Below are 21,905 nucleotides of genomic sequence, written 5' to 3' on the forward strand. Positions count from 1 at the left end.
CTGCGAGAGTATGAGATTTCCTCCAGAGGCATTCAGAGGAACGAGTGGAGGAACGCAGCATGTGCGTGTGGGAATTTAGACAGGGTCTAGGGATAGAAGGGCGAGTGCGGCAGAGAGAAAGCGGGGCATGTAGGTCAAGAGAGGAGGACACGGCAGAGTTGTAGTTCCTGACCAGGTTGTCAGGGTCTTTAGAAGAGCTAAGAGAGGAGAGGGAGGAGCGTAAAGTGGACTCAAAGTCAGGTAAGTGAATAGAGCGCAGGTTTCTGCAGAACCGGGGGGTAAATGGAGGTGGAGAAGGGGAAAGCGAGATAGAGAGAATGAGATGAGGTGATGGTCAGAGAGAGGAAAAGGGGAAATGGAGAAATCAGAGAGAGAGAAGTTTTTAGTGAAAACCAGGTTTAAGTAGTGGCCATCCTTGTGGGTGCTGGCTGCAGTCCACTGTTGAAGGCCAAAAGAAGAGGTTAGAGAAAGAAAGCGGGAAGCCCAAGGGAGAGAGGGGTCATCAATGTGGCAATTGAAGTCCCCAAGGAGAAGAACAGGGGAGTCTGAGGAGAGAAAGAAAGAGAGCCAGTATTCAAAGTGAGAGAGAAAGGCAGAAGGGGGATGAGTAGAGGTAGGTGGGCGATAGATGACCGCCACAAGGACAGGGAGAAGAGAGAAATATATAAACTGATAATCTCTGTGTGACACTACGTGCATCATATTATATTATCCATTCAGTCTCTCACTTATACTATCCCTTCCTATTGGAAGATTACACAGAGATGATCAGTTTATATACATTACATTACCTTGTGTATATATTTTCCTTGCTTCTTAGCACCCTATTGGGATATCGGTATATGCTGGTTACACACAAGCGCTCTATTTTGTTTTTTAATATTATATGTATTTTTTGTGTTAAGTTCAGATTTCAATAACATTTTATTATTTTGATTATAAAGGTAGTGTGCATCCTATAGGGTTCTTTCTTCTTCTGCGATACATCTATTACACTTCAAACATATAATGAAGGCTCATTCTGTAAATTGTAGTGTTTTGGTTTTGTATCCCAAGACAAGTTTGAATATGAGATTTATATCTCAATGTGTTGTAACTCCACTGATAAAACATGTTATAAATAAAGTGGGATGTCCCTGATAAACCTTAGATCCCCGAGACCAAAAATGTAATTATCACTGAATTAGAGAATGTTACATTGAGGATAATGGAATGGATTGGGAATGAGTTACATTTGTAGACGTTTAGCAGTAAATGAGGAGGGGAATTAAGCTATTTAATGTACAATGAAAGCTTTGCTGTGTACGTACCTAAGCAAATTGGTGGATCGTCCCATACTCCGTTGTTACATTTAATTTTCCGGTTTCCTTCGAGTTTGTAACGGGTTTGACACCTATACACGACTGTTGAGCCCGAAGGATACACATCCTGTGCTGGTTCACTGAGGTCTGCATACATTACTACAGGTGGCGGACCACAACTGTTTGTCATCTCTAGAATAAAGCAAAGACACGAATCAACTCAACACCAGTAAAAGCTTCTACTTAAGACATTATTTGCTGCAAAAAAGGAAAGATATAATGGTATGAAGTACTCCAATACCTTATCTACTCCAATACCCAAAGTACTCCAATACCATAAGTACTCCAATACCATAGATCAGAAAATTACAATGTACTGTATGTATCAGTAACTGAATCTCTATTCAATACTCTCTACAGATATATATTCAATAGAGGATTTATGAAAAGATGAATTGATAAATGGCAGCGATTTACTATGATCACAGAAACTCTCTCACGTTAGATTTATTAACATTTTAAAGCCAGCTTAAAGGATTTCTATAATCCCCTTTTTAACAGGGTGATCCCGCAACGTCAATCACAAAATACACAACCAAATATAGCAACAGAAGACTACCCCACATTGATTATGCAGAGATGCGGCCGCAGGGTCATCATGACAACTGCTATGCTTAAATTTGCAGAGACTAACGAGACTAACGCCCACCCCCAAAGAAGCTCTCTCAGAACGAAACGCATGTCGGGTGATGACGTCGTGACTCATTTATCACTAGTGTGACTAAGACACAGGTCTCAAATAGGCAGCGAGTACTAGATAGGCAGCGAGTACTGTCTTGAGCAATATCATTATGCATAGTCAGCTAAACTATAATGTGGACCCATAGAGGTAACCAGAGGTAGCATACAGATGCAGCCACAAGTGTCCGAACTCTTGCCTTGGAAAATCTGAGGCAATCTCCCAGTAATGCTGCAACATTTCTGTGACATTTCTGCAGACAAACTAATGGCCCATTGAATTAACACAGCTGGGGTCCCTGGCAGTCCCATTCAATCTGAAATGGGACTGCCAGGGACCCCGGCTGTGTTAATCCAATGGGCCATTAGTCTCTGCACAAATGTCACAGAAATGTTGCAGCATTACTGGGAGATTGCCTCAGATTACTACAAGGCCAAAAATGTTTAAAAAGCCATCAACATTTTATCCAAAATTTGCACAGGGACATTTAGTAAATACATTTGTTGAAATGGTTACAAAGGAATTAGAAGAGTCAAGTCGGACATTTAAAATCCGACATGACAATCTAAGTAAATTGGAAAAGGAGGCATTGGTCCTATTAGAGGCTAATGAGAATATAGTCATAAAACCTGCTGATAAGGAAGGAGGTATTGTCATTATGGATCAGGCATTCTACATAAAGGAGTCTGTACGACTCCTGAGTGATACTGACACATACCTCCCCCTGACAGGTGACCCTTTGAGCCGTTTTAAACAAAATATGTTGGCTCTTCTTCATAAAGGGCTCACTGATTCAGCCATTACCGAGGACTTCTTGAGAATTGCTTTTCCACACACCCCTCTTTTTTACTTTATCCCTAAAATACACAAGCACCTCACTAATCCACCGGGTAGACCTATTATTTCGGGTATTAAATCACTCACATCTAATTTATCACAATTTATTGATTTCCACCTTCAACCATTTGCTTGCACCATTAAATCTTATTTACGTGACACTATGCATGTTTTACAAATACTACGAGAGGTGGAGTGGTGGCCGGGATACGTGTGGGTGACAGCTGATGTAACTTCTCTGTACACCGTCATCCAGCACCATCTGGGCTGCCAGGCCATCTCTCGAGTATTGGACACTAACACTGATATAACACCAGGTTTGAAATTATTTCTGTTAGAGAGTATATAACACATTCTTACTCACAATTATTTTTGTTTCAATTCACAATTTTATTTACAGACATGTGGGACTGCCATGGGCACGAAATTTGCACCCAGTTATGCCAACCTCTTCATGAGTATGTGGGAAGAGGATTATATTTGGAACAACTGCCCACTGGGTGCAAATCTGGTGCTATGGCGTCGCTACATTGATGATGTGGTATTTATTTGGTCTGGGGGTCTACAATTATTAGATGAGTTCATCATACACTTAAACAATAATGACAGAAATCTAAAATTTGTATGTCATTTTGATGAACAGCAGATCGATTTTTTAGATCTGAATCTATATATTGTCAATAATACAATCCAAACAAAGACATTCTTTAAACCTGTCCAGGCTAATAACTATCTAATGGCGGATAGCCATCACAATCTCCAGTAAATCAGGAATATACCTAAGGGGCAGTTCGTTTGCCTGAAGCGTAACTGTTCTGACTCCCAGACCTTAGTAAGTCAGGCGGAAGAATTGAAACAGAAATTTATTCAAAGGAAGTATCCGGTTGAGCAATTAAATCACGTCATGGGACGCTGCACCAAAAGTTTGCGCTCAACTTATCTATTGCATGCTGGTAGTAGCTCACTCAAATGGGAGATAAAAGATTTACTTCCACTGCACACCAAAGAATACCAACTTTAATTCAATCAATGAACCTACATAAGTGCTACAACATAGGAATCTTTCCCCCATTAAATATTGAAGAACGTGAACTTTGTTGTGTAATCGGGATTATCTGTTTGAACTGTGCCATAGAGATGCAAATTTAAGATAATAAACAAAAGTATTAGAAATAGGGTGGAAGTTTCCCTGCTACAAAAGATTTGCTAACTTGAAATGTAAATCAAAGCAAAATCAGAGATTGAGAGCTGAACGAGTCATGCAATATTAGTAGCTAGTTATGTAGTTAATGGGCATTATGCAGGGTGCGAGCAGAGGAACATGGAAGAGATATGAGGGGAGGTGACGTAAAGGAAGATGTAGGGTTTAAGTTACCTTCACACGTTGGTAATTCTGGACGCCAACCATCGTCATAACACCGGCTTGTGTCTGATCCAATTAAATTGGAGTTTCTGTCACAAGAGAATGTCACTTCATCATTTATTTTGTATCTGTTCCTTAATGGACGGGGTTTAATGTTACTGTTGCTGGGTATGGTGCACTGCGTTTCTAAAAGTGAGAACAAAATAGAATCAAATAACTTTTCCTTAAGGGCAAAGGGCTGTTGATTTTAATTGTTGTCAATGAATTTGAGGCTAGGTTAACAGTATGAATTAATGAGGTCAAATTCCTCTGTCAGTTTCTATGTTTCAAATGGGATAAGGGAACATGGGAACACATCACACATCACACATCACACATCACACATCACACATCACATATCACACATCACACACCTCTGCTATAACATGACATGAACTTAAAGGGTGTTTAATAGTAAGGGATAGAAATACATTTCTTTAGTTCAGTAGCAAAAACATTCATACAGTATTTTAAAGATGGCGAAGAAAGGGTTAATTTAAGCAAAGAGCCCAGAAGAATGATGTAGATGTATCTGAGAGAGGCACGCTGATTATGCTTCTTAAAGGGAGAGATGTTGTATAATTAAAGGGATTTCATTTGTACGCTGCGGGAAGATTCAGCTGTTTCATGTTTAGGGATATTTGTGATAGTTCTAACAAGCATGGGGTTATGGCTGGTGTGACCCCAACCCATCCATAATCCCAAGCGTGGTAGAACTATCACAATGGTCAAGAGGAACAAAACCATTTTGGGAGGAATGCTAACATCCAACTCCCCTCCCCCCCTCATTGGGATCAGCTGCGGAGCTGGACCGATCCCACCCTCCCTCCTCTTCCCCCAAAACCTTAATGGTTTCATCTGTCAGACTGGGCCATATTCTAACCTAATTCTAATATTATACAATTAGCAGCCACCTTACCTGCTTGTTTCAACATTGTCCCTCATTTCCTCTAGATTGTAAGCTCTCACGAGCAGGGCCCTCATCACCTTCTGTATCAGTGCAAGTTTGTACTCCCCTGTATGTAACTGTTTATGTTTTTTTTTTGTCATTGAAAGAATAGATAAGGATACGTTCATAAACTATTGATACAAATAATATAAAATATGTTCTAAAAGTATTTTATAATACAATAAATGAAGGATAGTAATGGAGGAGGGGATATATTAAACAGACAAAAAATGGTGGAAGGAAAAAGAGTAAACAAGCATAAAAAATGAAGATTTGTAGGATATATATATATATACATACATACCAAAATCAATAAAGATTTAATTTTCAAGGCTAACAAGATGAAGAAAATTCAAGTCAATCTTTGGAGTGAGATTATATTTCCATGTTTGGAGGGTGTTTGTTTTGGGCTATAATCATTGCTTGAAGGATCAGTAGCTTAATTGAATCATTGGTTGTCCTATTGCCATCACAATAGTTTAATATAAATAATGTAGGGGTGAAATTTAAGGTCACTAATAAGGACTAGCTCACTCACAGATTTAAAGACAGAACTATAATATTGTACATACATTAAGTTACAATTACATACAGTACTGTATACTGCCCTTAATACTTCATCGTCCTCAGCCAAGTGCCAAAGAGGAGTAATAAGGTTCAGCATAAGTACAACATAATCCTACCTTTTGTACCAGAAGACTTCCTATCTTTCTTGTTAGTGGCAGAATTGGATTTGTCGCTCTTTTTATCTGAAATAAATCAAAATATTTTTATTCTGATAGATTCGGGAAAGGGTTTTTCAAAGTGGAAGAATGCCAATGTCTTCAGTGCTGGGGAAACTCATTGTAACGTGCGGTAAATACTGTATTTTATACACGCTCATCCCTTTGTAATGTTGTCTACATTAATATTACAGAGACAAGCTTACTTGATTTATCTTTGGGATTTCCATCTTTAACAGCTGAACGATCCGACATGGCCTCTGAAAGACAGAGTAACACACCACACTAAATATGCAGATTCCCAATACCTTCCAATAAAATACTATATAATAATATTTTTTTAGCCGAGATGCTGCTTTTTTCTCCCATCTACGGTAATTATTACTTAGGATTTCTTTAAATTGTTCTATTTCAGAAGGGGAAGTATGGAAAACAATTACATTTAGATAAATGTTAAATCCCCAGGCTCCTCTGGATACTGAACAGACATTTTTTTAAATTCTCTCTGCAGATCCCAGTCATGCAATTTTTTTATTATACAGGTAACTTTCAGGCAAGGTATGCTCTTCTACTTTGATTTCCGCACATAATACATAAAAAAAGAAAGTAAAGAAGATATCTAATAGACCTGAATAATCCTTATATGGTCCCTGATCTCATCCTATCCAGTTGCAAATGGATTTCTCTTAGCTCTGTGGCTTCCATCAAATGGAGATAAAGCCATTTTTAGCACTGAATTCAAGGATATTTATTAGTTCATTTATGTAGCCGTTTTGTAGATGTTAGCGATTAAGTCTCTGGTGTATACAGTAATTCGGAATTACACGTGGTCTTGTAACACCAAATTTACAATTTAACCGATCAACTTTGTTTGCTGGTGTTTGGATTAATCTCTGACATTTGCTAGGCGAAAACCTTCTGGTCATGTTACAAATGCACAATAAAAAGGGGCTCTTGTGTGGGTGATAGATAATGATAATATCTCTAAGGTATGAGAAAACCCCAATGTATCGGACAGGCTATCTTGCAGCCAGTGAAAAAAAGGGGTTTCCAAAACCTCCAAGCAATGTAGAAAAGGAAAAAACTCTAGTGTGGATATCCTGAGAAGTTAACCTTCTAATGGGATAGATAATGTCAGGAAAAAGGGGGCTAATAGGACAGCAAATGATAATTACAAAATATTTATTTAAGAATCCTATACCTTACTATTTTCTTTCAGTGACTTACATCACTGTACTAATCATCATTAGACCACATTGGATTTGTATTAATTTTTTATTGTATTTATATAGTCCTTATATGGATTCAGATGTATAGGATTCTTAAATAAATATTTTGTAATTATCATTTGCTGTCCTATCAGGTTACCTTTCTCCTGGCATTAGCTGTCCCATTAGGAGGTTAACTTCCCAGGATATCCACGCTCTGGAGATTTTTCCTTTTCTATGTTACAAATGCAGACTGTTGTACTTACCTTTTTTGACGCACTTTGGATAAAGCAGCACTCCTCTTTTGCATGTTGTTACAAGCTCTGATGGCGGATACAGCTCATATCCAAATAAACATATAAATTCCACTTCCTCTCCATCCTCATTATACAACGTATACGGAACTAGCCATCGTAGTGTTATATGGTTTTCTTCCATTGTGCTGTTGTCTGGAGTACACGGCTCTGAGATACAAAGTCGGACATTCCCATCAATTGCATTTCAGTTAAACAGAAGGCTCAGGAATTGGTTATGGGCCATAATCTTAATATTATCTACCACTTTGGAAAGAGGCTCATCTGCTGATATACCCAGGGCTGAGGACAGGGGGCGAGTGTTTTCAGTGAAATGTCATCAGACGTACAGTAGAGAATAGCCCTTTTAGTATTTAATAAGTACCTGGAGCCTACCCACTTACCTGAGACGTTTACCCTTTCCCACCAAACAAACAATGCTTATCACCTGAAATCATTAGCCAGCAGCCTGTTGAACCCTTTGAGTGACCTATGACATTTTGCTAATTTCTACGGAATATCACAACCTCAAATCCCAGTGAGCGGAGATTGAGATCGGAACAGATGAGGAGTTGGACTTCTTCTTCCATTCCTGACGTGAGGGGCAGATCCCTGTCGTGGGATCACTTCTCTAGTGGTCATAGGACTTAGCAGATGGAAGGTCCGCCACATGGGTGCCACAAAACTTCTAGCGCCTAACAGGTTAACCTCTTCAGTGCCCTTATGATGTACATGATGCGGCCTTAGCACTGGCATGCCACGTACATCATGGACAAATGCTCTTCTTTTAGGTGTTGACAACTCTGAGGGCATGACCTGCCAGGTCAAAAACGCAGGGGAGCCACCTCCATTTCTGGTACCGGCATCCTGGTGCCGCCACTCTCATTTAATCCCATGACCCAGAATCCGGAAACCTACCCGTGCCCAAAGGGTTAATGACCCCAGTCCCATTAAAAAATATGCACTCCTAATATTTATATCCAGCCCCTCATTTCTGGGGTTGTTAAAGTCACTTAAAGTTCCCACAAGCTCAGAAAATGCACATGGCTCTATTACACTTTATACGTATAGTGTATGCTCATTCTGTCCATTGTAGTGTTTTGGTTTGTATCCCAAGATATGGTTGAATATGAGATTTATATCTCAATGTGCTGTAACTCCACTGATAAAACATGTTCTAAATAAAGTGGGATGTCCCTGATTACACTTAGATCCCGAGACCTACAGTATAGTGTCATTATCACTGAATCAGCGATGTCATGGATAATGTCATGGATTGGGAATGAGTTACATTTAGAGAAGTTTAGCAGTAAATGGGAAGGGGAATTAAACTATTTAATGTACAATGAAAGCTTTGCTGTGTACTTACCTAAGCAAATTGGTGGATCGTCCCAAACTCCGTTCTTACATTTAATTTTTCGGTTTCCTTCGAGTTTGTAACGGGGTTGACACCTATACACGACTGTTGAGCCCGAAGGATACACATCCTGTGCTTGTTCACTGAGGTCTGCATACGTTACTACAGGTGGCGGACCACAACTGTTTGTCATCTCTAGAATAAAGCAAAGACACGAATACTCTGAACACCAGTAACAGTCTTTACTTAAGACCTTATTTTTTGCAAAAAAGGAAAGATATAATGGTATGAAGTACTCCAATACCTTAACTACTCCAATACCAAAAGCACTCTAATACCAAAAGTACTCCAATACCAAAAGTACTCCAATACCAAAAGTACTCCAATACCAAAAGTACTCCAATACCAAAAGTACTCCAATACCAAAAGTACCCCAATACCTTGAACCAGGTGTGCTCAACTCCAGTCCGCAAGACTCCCCAACAGGTCAGGGTTTAAGGATATTCCTGCTTCCGCACAGGTGCCTCAATCAGTGGCTCCATCTTTTGACTGAGCCACTGATTGAGCCACCTGGGCTGAAGCAGTGACTGATTGAGCAACTTGGGCTGAAGCAAGGACTGATAGAGCCACCTGCGCTAAAGCAGTGATATCCAAAAAACCTGACCTGTTCAGGGGGCTTGAGGACTGGAGTTGAGCACCCGATGCCTTAAACAATTTCATTCTTAACCTTCAATTATGAGATTGTGAATTTCCCGAATTTTTGAAAAGAAATGTAGCATGTAAAACTGGAGCACATCGTATCATGCCAAGCATGACTTCATTAAACAAAGAACTGTTCTGTTTGATGTCAGTTGGTGGATATGACACATTCCTGGAGTTTAAATCCACTAGATTTCTTCCAGAATTGAAACCGTGTATTTCTTTAACTTCAGAATTTAACTTACAAATAGCAGAAAAGTTCTGTCCCACTGAGTCAGATTTCTATAAATGCTGGAGTGGCAACTCTTGGAAGCTTCGGATTTAGAAGAAAGGCATATCAGGTTTTTGTAAACCTATTTTTCAAATTCCTTTAATTAATTTGACTATTATGTTAAATATATAAAATAAAGTTTAATAAAGCTTTATAAATAAAGTTATAAATAAATAAAGGAGTTTTGAGTGCACAATGTGCTCTTATCAGATCAACGTTTTTAAGAGTGATAGCAGTTGGGCGCCAGTCGGAAGCTGTTACAGTAAGTGGGCGTTCCACCAGCTGGAGAATGAAATGGAAAGACAGGATAAATAGAATAGATACTGGGGTTTTTTTTGGACCCTTCTAATGTGAAGCCGTCGGGACATGAGAACTTTACTTGTGTGCAAACTCCGTAACCCTCTCCAGAAAGCTTTACACTTTTGCTGCTCAAGGAAATTTTGAACAAAATCATCAACGTTCAACAAATATTCGCCTGGAACATCTTTCTAAAAAAAAAAAAGAAGAAGGAGGAAGACACAGAGACTCTACGTATGAGATGTAATCCCTTCCCAACTTACACAAAAACCCCACAAGTTCATCTACTCAAAGTTGTGGTGAGACGTGCAGTATACATTTTCTGTATTTGAATACATGAAATTAGTTTGAATAATTTGCAGGCTGTGTTAAAGAGAAAACGGTCTGTTAGTGACATGGATCCTGTGTGTTTCCATGTGTTGTACTTATGACTATGAGAAGCAATTTGTTTCAGATCTCACAAACAGTCCCATGTACAGATGTAGTGAGACAAACGGTCCCTGGAGCCGCGCTGAGGGGGCCACACACCTGGATCAGACCCCAAAGCATTAGGACCGCCACGGTCGCATGGCCATCACGGTCGGGTGACCACTGCGTGCCCCGGTGTCAGAGATAGTCTTCTTTGCTACATCTGCATGAATTAAAATTCCCGTGGGGACTAATGTAACAGTATTATTATTATTGTTTATTGGTGAAGCACCAACATATTCCGCAGCACAGTATAATGGGGGTACAGAGATTTAATAATTACATAAATAGAGTTACATTCTAAATACAAATAAGAGCAAACATGCACAAACAGATAGAGAAGGTAATAAGAGCCCTGATCCTGAGAGCTTGCAATCTAGAGGGAATGAGGGACAATGTTGAAACAAAAGGTAAAGTGGCTGCTCATTGTGGGACAGAGTGTGCCTCAGGTTTGAGTATGGTTCAGCTGCACAGGGAGTGTTATAGCGTGAAGATTTGTCCAGCCGCACAGCTGGTACCAATGCGGTTGGAAGGGAAAGTTGGATGTTAGAGGTAAAGCATTTCCCCCAAAATGGTTCTGCTCACCTGGACCTCCGTGCTAGTTCTAGCATGCTTGGGATTATGGATGGATTGGGGTCACACCCCATGCTGGCTAGAACTATCAGAAAATCCCTAAAAATGAGAAGATATGGCTGCTAAACTGGTTATCTTCCCCCAGCGCACAAATTAAACCCTTTAGTTTTATTTCCTGCTATCTATTGCATGCTGATAGTAGTACACTCAAATGGGGGATAAAATATTTACTTCCACTGCACACCAAAGAATACCAACTTTAATTCAATCAATGAACCAACATCAGTGCTATAACATAGCAATCTGTACCCACCATAAATATGGAAGAACATGTGAACTTTGCTGTGTAATCGGGATCATCTGTTTGAACTGTGCCATAGAGATGCAAATTTAAGGCAAAAAGCAAAAGTATTAGAAATAGGGTGGACGTTCCCCTGCTAGAAAAGATTTGCTAACTTGAAATGTAAATCAAAGCAAAATCAGAGATTGAGAGCAGAACGAGTCATGCAATATTAGTAGCTAGTTACGCAGTTAATGGGCATTATTCAGGGTGTGAGCAGAGGAACATGGAAGAGATATGAGGGGAGGTAACTTAAGGAAGATGTAGGGTTTAAGTTACCTTCACACGTTGGTAATTCTGGACGCCAACCATCGTCATAACACCGGCTTGTGTCTGATCCAATTAAGTTGGAGTTTCTGTCACAAGAGAATATCACTTCATCATTTACTTTGTAGCTGCTCCTGTTGGGACGGGGTTTAATATTACTGTTGCTGGGTATGGTGCACTGCGTTTCTAAAAGTGAGAACAAAATAGAATCAAATAACGTTTCCTTTAGAGCAAAGGGCTGTTGATTTTAATTGTTGTCAATGAATTAGAGGCTAGGTTAACAGTATGAATTAATGAGGTCAAATTCCTCTGTCAGTTTCTATGTTTCAAATGGGATAAGGGAACATGGGAATACATAGCACACATGCACACGCACGTAGCACACACATGTAGCACACACACATGTAGCACACACACATTCCTCTGCTATAACTTGATATAAAAGTGTGTTTAATAGTAAGGGATAGAAATACAGTTCTTTAGTTCTGTAGCAAAAACATTCATATTTTTAAGATGTCGAAGAAAGGGTTAACTTAAGCAAAGATCCCAGAAGAATGATGTAGATGTATTTGAGAGAGGCACGTTAATTATGATTCTTACAGGGAGAGTTGTTATATACAGTAATTAAGGATTTCATTTGTACACTGCTGGAAGATAACCAGTGAAGCCATGCCATCTGTGGCTACTACAGTAGTTTGCTTCACTCCGGGCAGTAAGCCCTGGAACAGTCAGGTTGCCAGTAGTTGATATAAGGCTTTCCCCTCCTTGGTACTGCACCGGAGTGACAGCGGGAGGCAGTGACATCAGGCCTGGGCATTACCAATCATGAGTCAGATCGAGTGCCCTCCTCCTCAGGGCCGTAAACAGGGTGAGTCTGCGGGGTTGGCGTCCCGGGCCTGGTGAGTCGGGGGGCCCGGCACTGCAAGTTGGGCATGACCTCTGGCTAGGCCCGTCTGCCGGTCCTCTCACGGCCGGGCCCCAGTTCTCCCTTAGCAGCAACCTCAGCCTACATCAATCTATCCCTCTGTCCCTCGCCGACGGGCCTCTCTGACGTCAGCGTCCCGGAAGTGCTCTGCTTAAAATGTTTGTCCTGGGCCCCATGATTTCTGTTGGAGGCCTTGGCTGTACTTAAAGGCAGGTATTGCCCAAATTTAGTAGTGCCTTTTCCCACTTGAGGAAGGCAGGTCACACATTAGAGAGGCTGATTATTGGGCCTTCTCCAGTCCTCTTCCCCCTGGGGAAGAGTGAGTGTAGACCATACCTCTGCCTCTGCTAGGGAGGCAGAGAAGAGCTAGGATGACTGTGGGTGCCCTTGACCTGCATTGACGGTCCAGGGACCATCCTTCAGTGGTAGCTGAGAAGTACTGCATTGGGGAGAAGCCTGCCTTGTTACTGTACTTTACTGTACTGAAGAGATAATAAACCGTTCCTGTTATACCTTCTGCCTGGTTCATGACCTTACTGGGGGGGAAAGGTAATAGTTTTACCATGAGGATCACCTTCAGTCCCCAGGAGCCAACAGCAGATGGAGGCGCTGCACTGCTAAATAGATATGTACAGGTATGTACATATATGTATAGGTATGTACATATATGTATAGTTATGAACCCCAGAAGCCTAGTCCTCTGTCCCTCTACCACCGGTGGACGACTCAGTCCTCCTGTTACCAGGAGGTATCATGCACCACATGACCAGTAATGGCCAAATCTCCCACCGGGTGAGGGAAACACCGTTACACCAGTTAAGTCAGCTGTTTCATGTTTAGGGATTTTTGTGATAGTTCTAACACGCATGGGTTTATGGCTAGTGTGACCCCAATCCATCCATAATCCCAAGCATGGTAGATCCGTCACAATGGTCCAGGAGAACAAAACCATTTTGGGTGGAATGCTGAGACACACCTTTTCTTACAATTAGCAGCCACCTTACCTTCTTGTTTCAACATTGTCCCTCATTCTCTCTAGATTGTAAGCTCTCAGGATCAGAGCTTCATTACCTACTGTATCTGTGCATGTTTGCACTCCCCTGTATGTAACTGTTTATGTTTTTTTTGTTATTGAAAGAATAGATAAGGATATGTTCATAAACTATTGATATAAATAATTTTAAATATGTTCTAAAAGTATTTTATAACAAAATGAATGTAGGATAGTAATGGAGGAGGAAACAGATAAAAAATGGTGGAAGGAAAAATATTTTTTTTAAATCACCGTTTCCTTTTTTTGAAGATTTGTTTTTCAAGGCTAACAAGATGAAGAAAATCCAGCAATCAATCTTTGGAGTGAGATTATATTTCCATGTTTGGAAGGTGTTTGTTTTGGGCTATAATCATTGCTTGAAGGGTCAAATAGCTTAATTGAATCATTGGTTGTCATATTGCCATCACAATAGTTTAATATAAATAACATAAGGTTGAGATTCAAGGTCACTAATAAGGACTAGCTCACTCACAGATTTAAAGACAGAACTATAATATTGTACATACATTAAGTTACAATTACATACAGTACTGTATACTGCCCATAATACTTCATCGTCCTCAGCCAAGTGCCAAAGAGGAGTAATAAGGTTCAGCACAAGTACAACATAATCCTACCTTTTGTACCAGAAGACTTCCTATCTTTCTTGTTAGTGGCAGAATTGGATTTGTCGCTCTTTTTATCTGAAATAAATCAAAATATTTTTATTCTGATAGATTCGGGAAAGGGTTTTTCAAAGTGGAAGAATGCCAATGTCTTCAGTGCTGGGGAAACTCATTGTAACGTGCGGCAAATACTCATATATATATATACACGCTCATCCCTTTGTAATGTTGTCTACATTAATATTACAGAGACAAGCTTACTTGATTTATCTTTGGGATTTCCATCTTTAACAGCTGAACGATCCGACATGGCCTCTGAAAGACAGAGTAACATACCACACTAAATATGCAGATTCCCAATACCTTCCAATAAAATACTATATAATAATATTTTTTAGCCGAGATGCTGCTTTTTCATCCCATCTACGGTAATTATTACTTAGGATTTCTTTAAATTGTTCTATTTCAGAAGGGGAAGTATGGAAAACAATTACATTTAGATACATTTTCAATTCCCAGGCTCCGGTGGATACCGAGCAGACATTTATTTTCATTCTCTATGTAGAACCCAGAGTCATGCAAATATTTGTACTGTATTAACAAAACACAGAACCCCAGCAAGCTCTTCTTGGGAACCCCTGAGCCCCCTCAAAATATATATATGTATATGTGTCAAAATGGAGTGCTATTGAGTGTCTGTTGTATAAATATTTGTATTAAACAGGTAACTGAAATGTTTGAATTCGGGAGAAGCATCCGCTATGAAGACTACTAGGAAAAGAGCAATGAAAGATTCAAAAGAGGCTAGAAAAAGAAAAAAATGGGAAAAGTCATCAGCCAAACAACTCTCCTTCAAGTAATGAACAATTTCATTGGGATAATTACTTGAAGCAGACTGGTTATGTAGCTGCTCCTCTGCATTGTTTTAGACAGCTGCATTGAATCTCAACCACCCGAGTGTACATCTGCGTTGCCCTAAAGGCGGACAGCCTGATGGGACTCCCCAAGAGCTGCTTCCCTCTGCACATGACCAGCGTACTAAGGGTTAACATTTGCTTGTACTTTGTGGATTGTCAACCCCACCCACTGGAATTTTAATGAGCCAAGAGGACAAAAAGATCATAGTATTCACAGCTGTATTGAATCCCAACCACCCCAGTGTACATCTGCGTGCCCCAAAGGCAGACAAACTTTGGCGCTGCCAAAGGGTGTGAGCCGTTTGCTGATGTTTGATACTGTTAAAGTTGCTCTATTTCAATCTGAAACTCATTAGCCCTTTTATCCCAAGTACCCAATTTTACAACTCGATCTGTCCATGAAATGTCTGTGAATTGACTATATAACCCTGTTCTTTTAATGTAACCATGTATTGTTATAACTCTGTGCCCAGGACATACTTGAAAACGAGAGGTAACTCAATGTATTACTTCCTGGTAAAACATTTTTTATAAATAAATAAAACTATTCTCTTCTACTTTGATTTCCGCTACATAATATAATAATACATAAAAAAAGAAGTAACAAAGAAGACTAATGGACCTGAATACTCCACATACAGCTGCAGCGGTCGTTATTCAAACAAATCACGCGTTGTGTACTGTAGTGCCGACGAGTATTCTAAAACAAATCTGGGGCAATCACCAACAAGACCCAGGTACATGCTGGGTACATGCTGCAACATTTCAGTGACATTTCTGCAGCCAGACTAATGACGCATCGGATTAACAGCAAGGGTCCCTGGCTCTTCAAACTGAATGGGACTGCCAGGGACCCCTTCTTTGTTAATCCGATGGGCTATTAGTCTCTGCAGAAATGTTGCAGCATGTACCCAGAATGTACCTGGGTCTTGTTGGTTATAGCGCCAGATTTTCCAAGGCAAGTTTAAGGCAAGTTTTAGAATACTCGTCAGCGCACCTGTACATAGAGGCACTAGACCAGACTGCCCTCTCTTACCTCTGCTATTTATGATAGCTTTAGAACCATTGGCAATTTAATTAAAATTGTATTTTCAATGTATCAGAACAGGTTGGCAATCACTCAAAATCTCCATGATAAATAGCACATGTTATTTTTCTATAAGTAACTAAAACGTACCTGCGCAGGTTATGAGATATATAAAGATAAGTCAGAAACATTATGGATACAGAAGACATAGAATTAACAAAAACTAATTTTTGAAATGGCACAGAGCACAACCACACCTTAACATTAGGCACCATAATACCAATGAATCTGCAACATCTATATTTCCAGCTACAAATATATTACAAATATGTTTTCCTTTAGTATAACTGGTCACTGTAAAAGGGCATCCAAAAAGGAGAGCAGAAAGCAGGTATCTGATTCCAGATTATTTGGGGTGTTTTCTGCTGGCAACAGTAACAGTAAAATTTTGGATTACAGTCATTACTTATATTAAAATCTAAGACAGGCACATTAACCAACCTCTATAAAAAAAATCTACTTTTGTGACTTCAATTTAAATACAAATGCAAATACTAATTGGGGTTGCGTTCTTGGTTAATGACACTATAGAGTTAAATACATATGGTGCTAATTATTGTCCTTATCTCTTTTTAATGAAAAAAAGTGCTATTATTTCCGGTATTGCGCATGCGTCAAGTCGCGCTGTAGAGTGCATGAGTACAGTACAGTACAAGCATTGATATTGTATGGCAGGCATACACTACTGTAGTGTAATTGGAAATTAAAGTTAATAATTGAGCCAATGTCAGAGATGTATTGTGCGTACAAGCTGGGGTCACTCCTGTAGTCTGCATTATAGTTGACAGGTGCCTGCTGAAGCGGCGGAAGCTGCTGAAGCTGGTAATAATGTTGGGAATCAGGCTGGAAATCTTGCTGGTAATCTGGCGGGGCCAGGTAGCAAGGATTGTGGTTCGCCAGGTTTCCACTGATGGTCAGACTGTTATTGTAAGCCAGTGCTGGTAGTACATTGCTGGAATCAGGTTTTCACTGACGGTAGGACCGTTATTGCACATGTTTGTTTGTAATGTCCATTTTAGGTTTTCGAGGTGATGTTATAATATAAATCAACATATTGTGGTTATATAGTTGAAGTGTTGACAGATTAAACTGTAATTATTCTACAGCTGGGTTTTACCTGACACACTTACCCTGACCCAATCCAATAAAGAATTAAGTAGTACCTACTGCACCGACACACTTTATTCGAGCAAATACCCGGTATGTACCTGGCAGATACCTGGAATGCGCCGCTCCTCACCTCTGACAAGCCCCGTTGCATTTGCCTTCCCAGCCTGGGTTCATGCCTGGCTGACGGGCGGCTGATCTGTTAAATGATAATGATTAGGATTTAATAGGCTGCAATGCTTCGCGTGTCTACCAGATGGCATAAATTCATGAATTGTAATGCAGTATATATATATGTACTGTGCAGTATTGCAGCCAGCGGGAATAAAATGCTTCAATCCCTGCCGGAAAATAACTCAATGCACTCGGGCAGAAAACAGTCACAAACCTCATTACACCCGGGTATACCCGAATTCGTGGGACTAGCCGAGCTCGAATAAAGTGTGTCGCCAGTGTATTTAAAGACCACCTTGAGATCAGACCAGTCACTCTTTGACAAAGTTCCACACTGGAACGAAACGCGTCAGAGTTAGTTGTCATGTGTACGTCCATTGCAAATGAATACATTTTCTATTTTTCTATGAATGCGCTTGGTTTATTTTTCTATCTACCGATCAGCAGTGCACCGTTTCTTTTGTTACTACCTACTGTACAAATGAATCTATAAGTTGCAAGAATTAATGAAAAAAAGGAAGGTCCCCAAAGATCTCAATGTAAAAAAAAAAAAAAAATAATAATATTTTCATACTGGGTAAAGGGTATTTGGTGCCCGAAACATCGTGTATTAGTATTTTTATAATAAATAACTTTTTTTTTACTTTGAGTGATGATGAGACCTTCCTTTTCTCATTTATTCTCTTTGGCCGGTTTTTGGTGATAACGGCTTCCCCACGAACGCCGTGATTGCTCCTCGATATGAGGCGTGGTGCACTTTTCATGCATTTTTTTATTCTAAGACTTGATTTTGTTTTAGAGACATTGTTTGTGACTGACTGGCTTGCCGGGGTTTACTAGATGTAATATCTGCAATGACAGTTTTCTAAGATTTTCTTTTAAAAGGAAGATTTATTGTGAAACTACATACAGTGTTCCTAGATTTTATATTGAATAACATAGAAATAGCAAATTCAAGTCATTCAGAAACAGGATGGATATTTTTTATAAAGGGAAGGTATACAGGGATACACCAAATAAGTAAACATGGGAAGTAAGTTGATCCAGGAAGTAATCTGTTTGACAGTATTTGGCGTCGGGAAGCAATGAATTTTTCCCCTTATGAGATATCATTGTATGATATTTCACTGGGGTTTGTGTTTGCCTTCCTCTGGATCAATATACTGTAAAGAAAGATATAGGAAAAAGTATCTGTCATCTAATTTTAGCATAGTTTGAACATGATGGGCGTATGTCTTTTTTCAACCTCATCTACAATGTAACTATGTAATTATGGAACTTTGTTTTTAAACAAGGAAATCAGAGGGGTAAATTGTATAAATTTGAAATGCTACAATTTAACATTCCTTTTTAAGATATAATATTGATTGTTTAGATAGCCAAAATTGGTAAAGACAAGAAAAAACAAGACTGTATTAGTTGTCATACTTCCATGATCATATCGTATGCCAAAAAAAACGCAGTGCTAAAACATGTTTACAATGCTACAATGCAGTATATTGTCCTGGCAAAATGAAGAGAAAAATGTGTTTCCCGGGAATTGACAGAAATTGGAAACTTTCAAGCAGGAAATGAAAGGCCCAGTTTGACAAATAGACAAATGTATGAATTTCAGCCATTAAAAATGTTCTTGATGTGTCTAACAAGGTCATGGTCTCCTTCTCAGGGTTTTAAGTGAAATATTAAATCTTTAATTCACACATTTTCGCTTATCTACTGAGTGATAGCAGTTGGGCGCCAGTCGGAGGCTGTTACAGCAGGTGGGCGTTCCGCCAGCTGCAGAAAGAAATAGAAAGACAGGATAAAAATAATAGATACTGGGATTTAAGTTACCTTGACATGTTGGTAATGGTGAACTCCAGCCCAATTCAGAACACCAACTTTTTGGGGATCCTTTTAATGTGAAGCCGCCTGGACATGAGAACGTTACTTCTGTTTTAATTGTGTAACTCTCCCCCGGAGGTTTTCTTATTACAGTGTTTGTACTTGGAATTGTACATGTCAGTTCTAAAAGAGAAAGAATCATTTAAAAAAAAAAAAAAAAAAACATTTTTTCTTCATTTTCACAAGATTTTTGCATTTGTCACGTAACTTCGGGGTTGGATGAGAAATATGAATTAATGAGGTTAACTTCTTCATGCAAAGTGGGATGTGGAAATGTGACATTGTCACGGGAGCTTGTGCATGGTTATAATATTCACAAATATCACTGGGTTGAATTGAACACGACTAAGATATGATAAATTAAGTTTATTCCTTAAAAAAGGTGAACACACAAGATTGCACAAATAACATACAGAATATAGCACTTACATGGAATGGGGCAATGAAGTAATCAAAGACAGGATTAGCAATTCATCAAGGTAATCAGGATTCTTTCAAATGTTCAAACGAAGACCCTGGGCATAGGGCTTACACTGATTTATATGGGATTCCAGCCCTATACCCTAACATTGGGTGCCAGGTATTGGTTAACAATTACCTGCACCCAATCCCTCTTTGCCAGCTAACGTGGAAAGCATTGGTGGACCATGCCCCCAGATAGTTGGCACATGCACACATTCTTCACTTGGGGTCTCATTTCCCTAGCCCCACACTAAAGAAAGGGCGCCTTAAAGTCTACCAGACGTGTATCTGGTCAGGAAATCCTTTGTCTGTAAGTGTCAATTACAACACTTACAGACCACTCAAGCAGCTCTGCTTTTCTCCACCCTATTGTACACAATTAGAGTGGTGAAGCCTTTGATCAGGGGGCCTGTTGTAGACAAATGGTCGCCCCCCTGAGCATTAACATATAGCAGAGCCAGTATCTTACTCGGGCTTTTATACCAGACCCAAAAGATAGTACATTTCTTAATATCTAAACATATTAAAATAATCAGTTCGGCTGGGCCGAGCGGGCTGAAACTTGCCAGACCCTCCTGCCGGAGGGGACTCTCCATGGTGGCCAAGTTTTAGCTCGCTGCGACCCACCAGACCAGAGTTACACAAATACAGTTTTAAAAGCACATTTACAAAAGTGGCTTTTTACTGCCATGCAAATCAATGGCAGAAACCCAAACTTAACCATTACCCTGACTCCGTCCTGTTGCTCCGATAGGGTTGGTATTTGCCATACAGCCATGCCGGAACTATGACTACATGGTGACCAAATCTCAGCCCTCTAAGCTGAACAGAACCGGAGTTATGGGTTTCATGTTTCTGCACATTTTGACTTAGCCGTTTTTACCTCGCGGCTTTTACTTCCGCCATTAGAGTTAATGATGCGACTCTCGTAGCGAGCGCAACCCTTTACCGGGGTCATTGACTGTCGGACCCAGTTGGGGTCGAGTTTGGGGATTCCTAGGATCTAGGGGCAAATAGAATTTTATTCCGGTGTGTCCTAGAATCTAAGTTTCCCACGCCAATTGAACGTGAACTTGACCGGGGATTGATCAAAGCTCTTTCAAGACAAAGTTTCTGCTTTTGCGGTTCTGCAGTTTGGATGGCTGCCAGCCGGTTCCTGGAGGTCTGAGTTGAGGAATCCCCATTGAAATGCATTACTCCATTCACTTTCAATGGGGAACCGCCGCTCCTCCTCTCGGGCGCCACCTGCAGGTCTTCTACGATATCAGGCCCAAATCGCCGGAATCTCAATAGGGTTACATGGGGCTGCAATGGCAACCTATTGAGAGACTACAAAATGGAGCCTGCATTGGCGGGAAAGGGAACAAAGGGCTATACACTCAAAATTAACATTAACCCTTTCCCTCCCGACTGGATCCCAGTGTAGGTGTTGGTGCAAACACTGAGATGGGGAAAATACACATTCACAGGGGGATACACCTTTGGTGCTGAAGCAGGGGCATAAACACAGTACTGGACATCATTCCAGTTAACCCCTCACCTCCCAGGTGAGGGCAGGGGGTGGCCAAATGGGGTGTTACCCCTTTAATACCGGGCCAAACCCCCTCTCCCACGACAGACAAACCTCCTTTAACATTTGACAGTCTTTGGGAAACTTGTGTAAATTTAATTGTTGCTGCTCGCAGTTATATGGCAAATAAATAAATAAACATTCGCATATATTCAACTGGAACGTCTTTCAAAAAATATAAAAAAAGCGTAAGTAGCAGAGACGATCTGTAGGAAATGTATTCCCCTCTCTCCTTGTACTGTACAACACACACAAAAGTTAACCTACTCAAACTTATGGTGAGGTACTCAATGATGAATTATTTGGATATGTTAAATCATTTTGAATAAGTTGCAGGGCATTTTCATGACAGAAGGGGTCTGTTTGTGAGTTCAGTCCTGAGTGTTTGATTATGTTT

General features: G+C 40.0%; 1 protein-coding gene across 3 annotated transcripts in view; it reads right to left on the reverse strand.

Annotated features, from left to right (window-relative positions):
• Positions 1–21,905, reverse strand: part of LOC142503957 (complement factor H-related protein 5-like) — a 38,100-nt gene that overhangs the window by 12,485 nt on the left and 3,710 nt on the right. For 2 of the 3 annotated variants that reach the window (XM_075616963.1, XM_075616966.1), the window contains 10 exons: positions 19,426–19,599; positions 14,569–14,622; positions 14,320–14,385; positions 11,736–11,909; positions 8,821–9,003; positions 7,425–7,622; positions 6,157–6,210; positions 5,912–5,977; positions 4,253–4,426; positions 1,311–1,493 (listed from right to left, as the gene is read on the reverse strand). In XM_075616963.1, coding sequence (XP_075473078.1) covers positions 1,311–1,493; positions 4,253–4,426; positions 5,912–5,977; positions 6,157–6,210; positions 7,425–7,622; positions 8,821–9,003; positions 11,736–11,909; positions 14,320–14,385; positions 14,569–14,622; positions 19,426–19,599 — 1,326 coding nt within the window. The remainder of the gene's footprint in view (positions 1–1,310; positions 1,494–4,252; positions 4,427–5,911; positions 5,978–6,156; positions 6,211–7,424; positions 7,623–8,820; positions 9,004–11,735; positions 11,910–14,319; positions 14,386–14,568; positions 14,623–19,425; positions 19,600–21,905) is intronic. The other variant, XM_075616964.1, reaches the window with a different exon arrangement.

This window comes from Ascaphus truei, chromosome 10, assembly GCF_040206685.1.
Source record: "Ascaphus truei isolate aAscTru1 chromosome 10, aAscTru1.hap1, whole genome shotgun sequence".
NCBI lineage: Eukaryota > Metazoa > Chordata > Amphibia > Anura > Ascaphidae > Ascaphus > Ascaphus truei.